A 14,167-nucleotide genomic window follows, 5' to 3' on the forward strand; every position below is an offset into this window, starting at 1 on the left:
GCTCAGACATGTGAGATAAAGGCTCTGTACTTGTGCTGGTAGATGTCTGGGTCTGGGCTGGTTCTGATGTCCAGGTCGTCCCATAGACAGCAGCACCGCGTACCTCATCACTCCAATCCTGTTTGTAATCTGCAAGAAACCAGGAAGGCTCACTGCTCTGTGCAAGCAAATATGTTTTTGAAAGGATTTCCTCAAACTACCAGTCTTTGCATCTCGTACGAGCACCTCACACATTATCAGGAAATGATGCTTTTGTCTTCTCTGAAAGCTGTGATGCTGCTTGGAGACATAAGCACCAAAGTAACGTGTTCAGCAGCAGCAGCTCAGAGCTGGAAGTACAAGTGTGGCAACATGTGGCCAGAGTGGTGACAGAGCTGAACACTAACCTCTGTTATGGTGGATAAATAATGCAGCTGCATCATTAAGGCTCCTCATGGCTGCACAATACAGGCAGCAGCAAAGGACAATGATCCCAACTAGGAGGAGAGCCCAACCAGAATACGGTATTCAGAAAGGCACGAATAACGTGGTTTTATGAAAAACTTATTTCGGACAAATACTTTAAAAAATATTTGTATTCTGGAACAAGAACAACGTTATGTCAAAAACCTTTATTTAAGCCAGAAGTGAAGGTTAGAAACTCTTTGTGAGAGTGTGTTGAAGTGACACAGGCAGTTTGAACTTCATGTCAACATGACTCCATCCTGTAGGACACGGTGGAGGCTCTTCAGGCTCTCTGCTCCACTCTGGTGTTCAGTCCTGAAGGTCGGAGCACAGGGACAGTTCAGGCTCCAGCAGTCTGCTGACGTTTGATGGAAATCAGGGCAACAAACTGCTCTGTCGCGGCCTTTTACTTTCCAAACACCAAAAAAGTCCAAGAAAAGGCCGTGGGTGGCAACGGGAGGTTTGTTTTAGAACGCACTTCTGACTCCATTGTTTAAAATCATATGCCGTTTATTTCGTGAAAAATTACAAACAGAAATCAGCCAAATAACTTCTTAAAACTTAAAATTAAACGAAAGTTAACTTAATTTGCTTTAACAACTTCAAAAGTGGTCAAAAAAATCATTTTCTAACCCTCCCGTCTTCCCTGACATTGGCAAACAAAAACCTCTCTACCACACCCATCCAGGGTGCTCTTAATCTCTTGATTAATGGGAGGGTCCATAAGCTAACATACCAATCACTTTCCAAAAGCTTATCCAATAAAATTAATTACAAATTTACAGAACAAAACCAGGTCAGTATATTCTTACACCTTTAAAGAAAGAACAAAAATGAATACAAATTGCATTTTATAAACATTCAACAAAAATGGCCACAACATGCTCTACCAGGAGGAGGCGCTGCAGGACGTGTCAGGAAAATACAGGCTGGAGGTGAAGACTCTGTGGACTGATGAGACAAAAGCTTTCTGACAGCTTTGAGTCCTGTTACATCTGAAACTAACACAGCATCAATGAAAAGGAGCCAACAGTCACATATGGTGGTGGTAGTGTGATGGTCCCATGTGATGCACCATGGCAGCAACAATACAACAACAAATACACACATGTGACAAATGTACAGTAACAGATCATTAAGTGTCACGGCGCCGTGCACATTAGTATGTTTGACTTAAGCTTAATAATCAGAATGATGCTCTGATCTCTTCTAATAAATGAAATCATACCTTTCTACTGAAACCTTTTCCTGAACCAGACCCTGCAGGATCCACCTGAGGGTCCCAGTCCTGGACCCTGTTTGTAACCAGGAGGATCCCAGGCCTGATTATTGCTGATGTGTTATAAATATTCTGGTTTTATTCTCATTAAATAAATATGTGTATAAATATGTGGACTCATGTTTCAGTCCTGGACGTTGAAGCTTGTTTGAAAGGACACAGATGGACCTTGTCTCCTTCTTTCCTTCCTTTTGTGTCCTCTGTGCTTCATCTGCTGCTCTTCACTCTGTTACTTTGGACTGATTTCACTCACACTTTGTTTCCATGGTTTCTGTGCGTCACGCTGACAGCACGTGAACAACACGACATGTTTGATCTCAAAGAAGGAGCAGCATCCTCCAACCTGTTTCTCCATCTTCTACATCACCTGATTCATTCCAGTTTCTCTGCTTTCACTTTGATTCCTGAGCGTCTGTGATGAACACACTATCAGCATCACTGACATGTTTCATCATTTAAAAACACTTCCTGTCCCTCTGTGGTTACAGTGACATCATGCAGTTTGTGCTTTGACCTCCAGAGGGCGACAAATCAGCACAGACAGAGAGCTCCATTCAAACTTTGCTGCCATTGTAACCCAGTGTTAATTTGGTTATCTGATATTGTGTGATATTCAGTATATATGTATATATCTATATTGGGTGTTATAAAATGTTCTTCAATGATTTTGAGTTTTTTTTAATTGCTATTGGTTTGCGGCTGCTTTACGACAGTCGACTGTGGTAGTACATCCTAGCAGGAGGGGCTATGAGCTCACGTGGCTTGTAGCTGTGCCAGAGAGCAAGCTTGGGTGAGCTAGCGGGGAATATCTCCTTCTGCAGTAGCCTTAAAAAAAGAGACTATTGTTCGTTCTCCTGCCAGACGCCTCGCTGCTGTGCTGTCTTACTACTGTGCTGCCTTACTGCTGTGCTGCCTTACTGCTGTGCTGTCTTACTGCTGTGCTGCCTTACTGCTGTGCTGTCTTACTACTGTGCTGCCTTACTGCTGTGCTGTCTTACTGCTGTGCTGCCTCACTGCTGTGCTGCCTTACTGCTGTGCTGTCTTACTGCTGTGCTGTCTTACTGCTGTGCTGTCTTACTGCTGTGCTGCCTTGATGCTGTGCTGTCTTACTGCTGTGCTGCCTTGATGCTGTGCTGTCTTACTGCTGTGCTGCCTCGCTGCTGTGCTGCCTTACTGCTGTGCTGTCTTACTGCTGTGCTGTCTTACTGCTGTGCTGTCTTACTGCTGTGCTGTCTTACTGCTGTGCTGCCTCACTGCTGTGCTGCCTTACTGCTGTGCTGTCTTACTGCTGTGCTGTCTTACTGCTGTGCTGTCTTACTGCTGTGCTGCCTTGATGCTGTGCTGTCTTACTGCTGTGCTGCCTCGCTGGTGCCATTAAAGGACAAGCGGCTGCCATCCGTTCATCCATCCGGACCTCGATTATTTGGACCGAAGTACTCACACACGCGCCCGCACTCAGTGCCATACACTCTCTTTATTTTGCTGGCCAGCTAACACCATTGTTTTTTTCTGTTTGCATTCACAGACTATCCAAAGACATTTTGGTTGTTGTCAAATAGACACTCTCTGATTACGGACTGAGGAGGTTGTGGTGTTACAACCCCAGGACTGAGAAAAAGGACTCTTTACATAATATCTTCACTTGTCTCCTGGCTAGGAGAAGTGACTATTGATGGAAATATTTTTCTTCTTCTTCATGTCTTTGTTTACATTGTATCCCAGAGAAGTTTTAAGATGTTCAGGTTGAAACATTTGCACTTAGAGTCGGCTAAGTTTCCTTTGATGTATCCGTGTCACGCTGATGTTTAAGAGGGTATGTTAAGGACAGATGTGCTCCAGTCCAATCCTTTAAAGTGCTGGACACCGATGGTAAATTGCCATCAGACCCTAAATAAATTGTCCTCTGCTGTTATCCATATTGCTTCACTCATTCTTTGGTGAGTAGACGTATTGGTTACACCATGAGTAATAATGCTTCAAATATAATCATCAGTGTTTGAGCAGCTATGATATCTGGGACAATCTAGACACGTGTGACAATACTGAACATGTCACATGACTCACCTTAAACATCATGTGATCCACTCTCAGTCTGCACTTTCATTCATGACTTCAACAGGTTGAAATGAGCTTTGAACCAACATCAGTTCAGTGCTGAAACATTCAAACGCTGCAGGAAGAAGAACAACAAAGTGATGACACATGTTTGTGTTTCAAACAGGAAAACCGGCAGAAATGAATCAACCAAGGTGTTGGTTGAAGATTTGTGAATTTCCAAGTTTCACTTGAATGCAACACAGACTTCCCTCTGAGTGTCCTCAAACGCCTCTCTGGGTGTTTCCTTCCTGCTCAAAGTTCGTCTTTGCTGAGCTTCGTGGAGTGGAGCTTGTTGTTGGTGTGAAGAAACTGTAAGTTTGCTTCGTTTCCTCCTTTAACAGTTTGTGTTTAGGAACTTTACAGTTTCTTCACACAACAAACTGTGTGTTTGTATTTCCGGTCTCTCCGTTAAAGTCAGTGTGTAATGTTTTCTAACGAGGCCGAGTGTGTCCGCCATTTTTTGTTAGTGTGTGATCAGACTCCGGGAGTCAGACCAAACACACTGAATGTGGTCTGAGCTCGGCCGGAGAGCCTCTGAGCTCCGGGTGTTTATATTTACAGGGACAGCAGGATATTACTTAATATTTAGATATATTTACTTACATTAATATTTAGGATAGAAGTGCGCTAGATACAGATTCAACATGGCGGTCTTAAAAATACTGCGCCACAAACAGTTGGCTCCGCTCCAACAGGAAGAAGTGTTACAGAAGTTATTGTAGTTCACTAAAACTGAACTCACAACTAAAACTAGAGCTCAAAAAGTTCAAACAGAAATAAAAACTAAACACAAAAAATGAAGCTAAATTATTGATAATAATAAATGAAATTAATTTGGAAGATTAAACAACGTTTTATAGGAAATGTCGTGTTAGTGTTTTTTAGTTTGGCTAAAAAAAACAACAAAAATGAAAAACGTGCCTCATTATTTTTCAATAGACATTTATTTGACATTTATTTATGACAATGAAGGCTATTCTATTATTTAGATGTTGGATGTGAGTCACGGCTTTCAGAGTTCAGTTTGTAATGGCTGCATTAATCTCTGACACAGACCCTGAATACATAATAAATAAAACTAACATCTAAATTTAAAGAAGCAAACAAAACCTGATTAAACTGTAATATAAAGTATAACACCTGTGCTGTCTGTGGATATGTTTTGGGTTTCAGCCATCACAGACGTTCATCAGGACTCTGTGCTTAGTTTCTAGCCAGTCCTTGGTGGATTTGCTGGTATGCTTTGGTGTATTGTCAGGCTGCAGTGTCCAGTTCTGCTTCAGCTTTAATTTTTTAACAGGTGGTTTCACATGTTCTTCAAGCACCCCCTGATACACAGTCAGATGATGATCTATGATGGTGAGCTGGCCAGGTGCTGCTGCAGCAAAGCATCCCCAAACTATGATACTGCCACCTCCATGCTTCACAGTTGGTATGAGGTTCTTTTCTTTGAAGATTGGATTTGGTTTACGCCAAACATCTTGACTGCTCTGGTGTCCAAATGACTCATGTCTCCAAAGAACTTTATTCCAGAAGTCGTGGTCTTTGTCTACGTTCGGTCTGACTTCAGTCTAGCCTTAATGTTTCTCGTGGCGATCGTGGCTCAAGAGTTGGGAGTTCGCCTTGTAATCGGAAGGTTGCTGATTCGAGCCCCGGCTTGGACAGTCTCGGTCGTTGTGTCCTTGGGCAACCAGTCATCCACACATTCACACACTGGTGATGGCAGCTACATTGTAGCAAGACACTTCCCCCGTTGCCTACTGGTGGTGGTCAGAGGGCCCGGTGGCGCCAGTGTCCGGCAGCCTCGCCTCTGTCAGTGCGCCCCAGGGTGGCTGTGGCTACATGTAGCTGCCATCACCAGTGTGTGAATGGGTGGATGACTGGTTGTGTAAAGCGCTTTGGGGTCCTTAGGGACTAGTAAAGCGCTATACAGGCCATTTACCATTTTCTCAGAGAGCAGCGGTTTTCTCCTTCCACAGCTCCTGTGAAAGTCAAACTGGTGTAGTCTCTGTCTGATAGTAGAGTTGTGCACTTTCACATCGAGCCAGAGCCTGCTGTAGTTCCTGTGATGACATTTTAGGATTTTTGATGACTTCTTTGAGCATCTTGCACTATGAATATGCAAGAATATGCTTGGACGGCCAGACCTGGGCATGGTGGCAGTTGTTTTGAATGTCCACCACTTATAAACAATCTTCCGGATGGTGGAAGGGCTGATGTCAAATTCTTTTGAGTTGTTTTTAAACCCCTTACCAGTCTTTCTGAGGGCATCACACAGCTCTTTAGATCTCACCATGGCGCTCACTTCGACAGTCAGGAGCACACCAAACTCAATCTGAGGTTTAAATAGGGCTCCTTTAAAATGCTGAGTAACAATCTACTGATCGTGTGCACCTGACGTGATGTCTAACCAGTTTAAGTAGGATGACACGTGGGGGTGTACTAATTTAGTCCTTACCAGAAATTGCATTCTTTCTAAATTACATTTCACATAAAGTTTTAAAAAGGATTTTCTTATTTTTTAGTTGTTTAGTTATGTTGTTTGGATCCCTCAGTATGATTTTAATTGATATTAAATATCTATATGTCCAAATATGTTGTACAATATACAGGTTTTCATAGGGTGTTCTAGTTTTCTCATGTGACTGTCCTCCGATGAGTAATTTAGCCAGTAAATGTTGGATCTACTTCAACAGGGAGTCATTATCACCACCAGTCTATGACAGTACACAGAGGTGGTTGCTTCTGTTATTCAGACTGACGTCTTTAGACCGAACAAAATGATTATATTACTGGGAACATGAACAGACATATGAGCTGTCAGGTATGTCAACAGGTGAAGTCAGATGTTGAGACAGAAGAAAGATGTTGCAAATAAATTGTCATGAACTGTGTGGAGCAGGCAGGACTGTGGCTCAAAAACATCCAGCTTTATTGCGTGAAGGAAAAATAAATACAACACTCGACCAGGATAAAACACAAAACTCAACTCACAAACGAACACACAGCCATGAGGGAGGTCGCGATGCAGCACAGAGGGAGACACACACATAAATGTGGGCAAATGGGGACGGCAGCACAGCTGAAGGTGAGCTAACTTACAAAACAGGCAAACAAAGCTGAACAGGAAGCACACCAGACTACCAAAAGTAAAACAGGAAACACTATGGCGCAGCCTAACTCACACAAGAGGTTGCTTTTGTGTGGAAAAGACTTTCAGGGTTAGGGAGATAATGGGAGGAGACAGCGAGGCGATGTGGAGACGAGACACAGAGTGAGGAGAGATTGAAGCATCAGGAGAGACATGAGAACAAACTGAAGGACATAAACACAGAGACACAAGGGGAACCAAAGAAGAATATTAGAAACTCAAGTCAGACTAACCTAAAGACTGCTAATGTAACTAAAAAAATGGTTTAAAAATAAAAATGAGCCGTACTCTAATGTATTTCTATATGTTAAAACCAAGTAACACTTACTGATTTCTGTTTGTACACAGACATGATTTAAGTGACAAGTGCAGACGTCAGGACCTTATTAGTGTTTGACCCCAGCTGTTGGTCACTCACAGATACAGTGTAACAGACCTGTAAAAGACCTTTCTATAAGATACAGTGGGGCAAAAAAGTATTTAGTCAGCCACCGATTGTGCAAGTTCCCCCACTTAAAATGATGACAGAGGTCAGTAATTTGCACCAGAGGTACACTTCAACTGTGAGAGACAGAATGTGAAAAAAAAATCCATGAATCCACATGGTAGGATTTGTAAAGAATTTATTGGTAAATCAGGGTGGAAAATAAGTATTTGGTCACCTCAAACAAGGAAAATCTCTGGCTCTCACAGACCTGTAACGTCTTCTGTAAGAAGCTTTTCTGTCCCCCACTCGTTACCTGTATGAATGGCACCTGTTTGAACTCATCATCTGTATAAAAGACACCTGTCCACAGCCTCAAACAGTCAGACTCCAAACTCCGCCATGGCCAAGACCAAAGAGCTTTCGAAGGACACCAGGAAAAGTATTGTAGACCTGCACCAGACTGGGAAGAGTGAATCTACAATAGGCAAGCAGCTTGGTGTGAAAAAATCAACTGTGGGAGCAATCATCAGAAAATGGAAGACATACAAGACCACTGATAATCTCCCTCGATCTGGGGCTCCACGCAAGATCTCATCCCGTGGGGTCAAAATGATCATGAGAACGGTGAGCAAAGATCCCAGAACCACACGGGGGGACCTGGTGAATGACCTGCAGAGAGCTGGGACCAAAGTAACAAAGGTCACCATCAGTAACACACTACAACGGCAGGGAATCAAATCCCGCAGTGCCAGACGTGTTCCGCTGCTGAAGCCAGTGCATGTCCAGGCCCGTCTGAAGTTTGCCAGAGAGCACATGGATGATACAGCAGAGGATTGGGAGAATGTCATGTGGTCAGATGAAACCAAAGTAGAACTTTTTGGTATAAACTCAACTCGTCGTGTTTGGAGGAAGAAGAATACTGAGTTGCATCCCAAGAACACCATACCTACTGTGAAGCATGGGGGTGGAAACATCATGCTATGGGGCTGTTTTTCTGCCAAGGGGACAGGACGACTGATCCGTGTTAAGGACAGAATGAATGGGGCCATGTATCGTGAGATTTTGAGCCAAAACCTCCTTCCATCAGTGAGAACTTTGAAGATGAAACGAGGCTGGGTCTTCCAACATGACAATGATCCAAAACACACCGCCCGGGCAACAAAGGAGTGGCTCCGTAAGAAGCATTTGAAAGTCCTGGAGTGGCCTAGCCAGTCTCCAGACCTCAACCCCATAGAAAATCTGTGGCGGGAGTTGAAAGTCCGTGTTGCTCGGCGACAGCCCCAAAACATCACTGCTCTCGAGAAGATCTGCATGGAGGAATGGGCCAAAATACCAGCTACTGTGTGTGCAAACCTGGTAAAGACCTATAGTAAACGTTTGACCTCTGTTATTGCCAACAAAGGTTATGTTACAAAGTATTGAGTTGTATTTTTGTTATTGACCAAATACTTATTTTCCACCCTGATTTACCAATAAATTCTTTACAAATCCTACCATGTGGATTCATGGATTTTTTTTTTCACATTCTGTCTCTCACAGTTGAAGTGTACCTCTGGTGCAAATTACTGACCTCTGTCATCATTTTAGGTGGGGGAACTTGAACAATCGGTGGCTGACTAAATACTTTTTTGCCCCACTGTACGTGTATTGTAGCTAAAGCACTTCTGGATGGATGCATTCTGTTGCCTTGTACTTGTGATGTGTGCAATGACAATAAAGTTGAATTCTATTCTGTTCAGTTTCTGATGGCACAAAGTTCTGCTCATATCACGGCTCCATCTAGTGGCCTGATAGCAGAGCAGCTGATGGCAGCTTCCTCTGCCTCACACTGCTGTCTGACTGCATCCAGCTGACACTGAGATGAAGCAGGAAAGAAGCAGCTGATGTTTGGACAGCACACATGATGGACATCAGTTGATGTGCACATGAATGATTTGTTTCCTCTGCAGGTAGAAAGTGTGTGTGAGCTGAGCAGCATGGATCAGTGTGAGGACAGAGAGGAGGGAGCCCCTCCCTCTAAAAGCACTCTGTGTGGGGAACATGAGAGCCAGACCAAAGCTCAGAGGTGAGATGACCATCTCTAACTGTCCATGACTCTTCTCCATGTCACAGCTCAGCACTCACATCACTGCTGCATCATTATTCACAGGGACCCACCTGGACCTCCACCCAGCTCTGTGTCCTTACAGAGTGACCGGTCGAATGGTCACATCATTAATTTTAAAGTCCAGCCTGTGTCTGCTGCAGAGAGGTGAGCTGTTAGCAACGTAAAGTAACCTGTTTCTCTGTTTGGGATGATGAAGGTCTTCATCATCTTCTGCAAATGAAAAACACATTTTTTTTCTTTAACAGGATCAAAGGGAGACCTGCTGAACCTGGACCTGAACCTGGACCTCCACCCAGCTGTGTGTCCTTACAGAGTGACATGTCGAATGGTCACATCGTTAATTTTAAAGGCCGGCCTGTGTCTGCTGCAGAGAGGTGAGCTGTTAGCAACATGAACTCTTTGCTGTCACTTTGGTGTCTGATTTAAATGAACTGTTTGATGTTTCCTGGTCTCTAATGAATGAGGAATTCCTTTATTCTATAAAACATTTAAAACTCTTGCTGCTCACAGTGGGACCATCAACAACACAGACTCACCTCAGATGCATTTAATGTAAGGTACAGGTATCTGTTTAAAAACAAATAGCCCTGCACAGTGTAGATGACTGTGTTTACCTCTGGGTGGCGCTCTGTTCTTGCACTGCTAACACTAGTTCAGATGATCCTTCTGCTCATTCGCAGCCTTTAAACAAGTTTCTCTTTGGGATGATGAAGTTATTTTGAGTCTTCATCAGCTTCTGTGGCTCCAAATGGAAAAACACATTTTTCTTCTGTGACAGGATCAGTGGGAGACCTGCTGGACCTGGACCTGGACCCAGCTGTGTGTCCTTACAGAGTGACATGTCGAATGGTCACATCATTAATTTTAAAGGCCAGCCTGTGTCTGCTGCAGAGAGGTGAGCTGTTAGTAACGTAAAGTAACCTGTTTCTCTGTTTGGGATGATGAAGGTAATCTAAGTCTTCATCAGCTTCTGCAAATGAAAAACACATTTTTTTCTCTAACAGGATCAAAGGGAGACCTGCTGAACCTGGACCTGAACCTGGACCTCCACCCAGCTGTGTGTCCTGTAAGAGTGGCTGGTCTGAAGAGCGCTTCATTGATTTTAAAGGCCAGCCTGTGTCTGCTGCAGAGAGGTGAGCTGTTAGCAACATGAACTCTTTGCTGTCACTTTGGTGTCTTCCACCTGTCCTCCTCCTCTTGCTCCACACCTCCACTTTAGTGGTCACAGAGGGACTCGGAGCTGCTTCTGAATGATGGTGCCTGTGTTCAGCAGACTGCTTAGCCTCAGCTCCAGAGTACAGAGCTGCTAACACTGCTTTTATTGACACTTTTAATCTGTTTGTGAAATCCTTTTTCCCACGAACCCACAGAGTCTGTCATCGTTTGCCTGATTTGTCATAACTAACTGCCCCTTCTTCACCCTGACCTGTCGTGTTTGGCTCTGCAGAACTAAAATACCAGCGTAAATCCTGCTGCTTTTACACACGTACTTACATAACGGTCAGCGATTCTTTGCACACTCAGCCTCTCACATGTTTAAGCTTGCTGCGAGAGATTTCACTTGTCGCGTTTGAATAGTAAGCTAACGATTGATAAGACGATGTCAGAGGAATTGGTGCACAATTAATCTGTGACTCACCAATCAGTGCTGCTGCTCTCTACACACAGTTCGTGCGATTGCAAAGTGAAAGCAAAAAACAAGCGCAAATTCAAACGTGATTTCAATATGTCACATATTGACAGTGGCTCATCGATGACGTAATTACTCAGCTACATTTGTGAAAGAATGCAAAAGCATTGACATATCTTTCCTTAATATGACAGCCCGATTATGGAGTGCCAGGACTGCTATAATGAATGAATTAAATACACCAAGGCAAGGCAAGTTTATTTGTATAGCACAATTCAACAACAAGGTGATTCAAAGTGCTTTACAGAGACATTAGAAACAAGAACAAATAAAAAGCATGATTTAAAATTGATTAAAACAAGCAAATAAACTAACTAACTAATTAACAAACAAACAAACAAACAAAACAGTATATAAAATCAAAACAGATAAAATCAGAACAGTAGATAAAATCAGTAGTTAAATGTAAGTTTTGAAATTTAAGCTTAAAGTGTGGATTTGGTGCTTTATTCAAATGCAGCTGAGAACAGGTGAGTCTTCAACCTGGATTTAAATAAACTGAGTGTTTCAGCTGATCTGAGGCTTTCTGGGAGTTTGTTCCAGATATAAGGAGCATAAAAGCTGAATGCAGCTTCTCCGTGTCTGGTTCTGACTCTGGGAACTGATAAAAGACCGGATCCAGATGACCTGAGGGATCTGGAAGGTTCATACTGGGTCAGGAGGTCATTGATGTATTTTGGTCCTAAACCATTCAGAGCTTTATAGGCCAGCATCAGAACTTTAAAGTCTATCCTCTGACGGACAGGCAGCCAGTGTAAGGACCTCAGAGCTGGACTGATGTGGTCCACTTTTTTGGTCTTAGTGAGGACTCGAGCAGCAGAGTTCTGAATGAGCTGTAGTTGTCTGACTGATTTTTTAGGTAGACCTGTAAAGATGCTGTTACAGTAATCAAGCCTACTAAAGATGAATGCATGGACTAGTTTTTCCAGGTCCTGTTGAGACATCAGATCTTTTATCCTTGATATATTCTTGAGGTGATAGTAAGCTGACTTTGTTATTGTCCTAATGTGTTTTTCTAAGTTTAGGTCTGCATCCATCACTGCACCCACATTTCTCGCCTGGTTTGTGGTTTTTAGATGTATAGATTGAAGTTCTCTGGTGACCTGTAATCGTTTTTCTTTGGCGCCAAAGACTATTACCTCAGTTTTGTTTTTGTTTAGCTGGAGAAAATTGTGGCACAACCAGTCATTGATTTCCTCAATGCATTTACCAAGAGCCTGTACAGGGCCTCGGTCTCCTGGTGACATTGTGATATATATTTGTGTGTCATCTGCATAGCTGTGATAGTTTATTTTGTTGTTCTTTATAATCTGTGCCAGTGGGAGCATGTAAATGTTAAACAGAAGGGGTCCCAAGATGGAACCTTGGGGAACTCCACATGTGATACTTGTCTGCTCAGATGTGAAGTTACCTATTGATACAAAGTATTTCCTGTTTTCTACGTATGTTTTGAACCAGTTTAGTACAGTTCCTGAAAGACCTGTCCAGTTCTCCAGTCGTTTGAGTAATATGTTGTGGTCAACTGTATCAAATGCTGCACTGAGATCCAGTAAAACTAGGACTGACATGTTTCCACTGTCTGTATTCAGACATATGTCATTAAACACTTTGGTCAGAGCGGTTTCAGTGCTGTGGTTCTGTCTAAAACCTGACTGGAAGGCATCATAGCAGTTATTCTGTTTTAAGAAGTAACTGAGCTGTTGGGAAACTGCTTTTTCAATGATCTTACTTAAAAACGGGAGATTTGAGATCGGCCTGTAGTTGTTCATTTGTGTCTTGTCAAGATTGTCCTTTTTCAGTATAGGTTTGATTACAGCAGTTTTTAGTGATTCTGGAAACACACCTGATAATAAAGAAAAGTTGACGATCTGTAACAGGTCTGACTCTAAAGTCTTTGAGACCTTTTTGAAAAAACTTGTTGGCAGGACATCTAAACAGCAGGAGGAGGAGTTCAGCTGACCTAAGATGTCCTCCAGGTCTTTGCTGTTAATCGGGTGAAACTGTTTCATGGTGTTTAAACAGTTTTTTGGTGGACACAGTACATATCCTGGATCTGCTGTTGATGTACCCAATTGCTTGTCTAATTTTTTGGATTTTTTCAGTGAAGAATTTGGCAAAGTCATTGCAGGCCATGGTCGAATGAAGTTCAGCTGCCACTGACACAGGAGGGTTTGTTAGCCTGTCAACTGTAGAAAATAAGACCCGAGCATTATGGCTGTTTTTAGTGATGATGTCAGAGAAGTAGGACCTCCTTGCACTCCTCAGTTGTAAATTATAAATGTGAAGTTTCTCTTTATAGATGTCATAGTGAACCTGGAGGTTTGTTTCTCTCCATCTGCGCTCAGCTTTCCTACACTCTCTTTTTTCTTTTTTCACCAGTGTGGAGTTTCTCCATGGAGACTTTTTCCTTCCAGAGATAACCTTCACCTTAATGGGAGCAATAGTGTCCATTACATTTAACATGTTAGCATTGAAGCTATTGACGAGCTCATTGACTGACCCTCTGGACAGGTCAGGTGTTAATGGGAAGACCTGGTTAAAAATTGCACTACTGTGTTCAGTTATACACCGTTTTGTGATCACTGTTGTTGATATATTTGTGTGGGCTGAGATTTTACTTTCAAAGAAAACACAGTAATGATCAGACACGCCCACATCAGACACAGTAACCTTTGAAATGCTCAGGCCTTTGGAGATCAGTAGGTCAAGAGTGTGTCCTCTATTATGTGTGGCCTCTGTTACATGCTGAGTCAGCCCAAAGTTGCCCAGAGTGTTACTCAGGTCTTTAGTCCCTTTGTCCTGAGGGTTGTCCACATGAATGTTAAAATCCCCAACAATAATTACACAGTCAAAATCAACACAGATCACAGACAGCAGTTCACTGAGGTCATTAAAAAAGTCTGTGCAGTATTTGGGAGGCCTGTAAACATTAAGAAACACAACTTTGGATGGGGCCTTCAGCTGTAAAGCCA

At 42.8% G+C, this 14,167-nt stretch overlaps 1 protein-coding gene across 7 annotated transcripts in view; it reads left to right on the plus strand.

The window, feature by feature from the left end:
• Nucleotides 1–2,481: 2,481 nt before the first annotated feature.
• LOC146577932 (NACHT, LRR and PYD domains-containing protein 3-like) overlaps nucleotides 2,482–14,167 on the plus strand; it is a 50,919-nt gene continuing 39,233 nt past the window's right edge. For 3 of the 7 annotated variants that reach the window (XM_085268442.1, XM_085268449.1, XM_085268448.1), the window contains exons 1-6: nucleotides 2,482–4,131; nucleotides 9,348–9,463; nucleotides 9,548–9,649; nucleotides 9,751–9,879; nucleotides 10,284–10,400; nucleotides 10,510–10,638. In XM_085268442.1, coding sequence (XP_085124568.1) covers nucleotides 9,375–9,463; nucleotides 9,548–9,649; nucleotides 9,751–9,879; nucleotides 10,284–10,400; nucleotides 10,510–10,638 — 566 coding nt within the window. In that variant the 5' untranslated portion in view covers nucleotides 2,482–4,131; nucleotides 9,348–9,374. Of the gene's footprint in view, nucleotides 4,132–5,120; nucleotides 5,253–9,347; nucleotides 9,464–9,547; nucleotides 9,650–9,750; nucleotides 9,880–10,283; nucleotides 10,401–10,509; nucleotides 10,639–14,167 lie in introns of all 7 variants that reach the window. The other 4 variants (XM_085268443.1, XM_085268444.1, XM_085268445.1 and 1 more) reach the window with 4 other exon arrangements.

This window comes from Mchenga conophoros, linkage group LG3 (assembly GCF_057382185.1).
Source record: "Mchenga conophoros isolate Kocher_MC1m ecotype Shallow Benthic linkage group LG3, M_conophoros_male_GT1.1, whole genome shotgun sequence".
Taxonomy (NCBI): Eukaryota; Metazoa; Chordata; class Actinopteri; order Cichliformes; family Cichlidae; genus Mchenga; species Mchenga conophoros.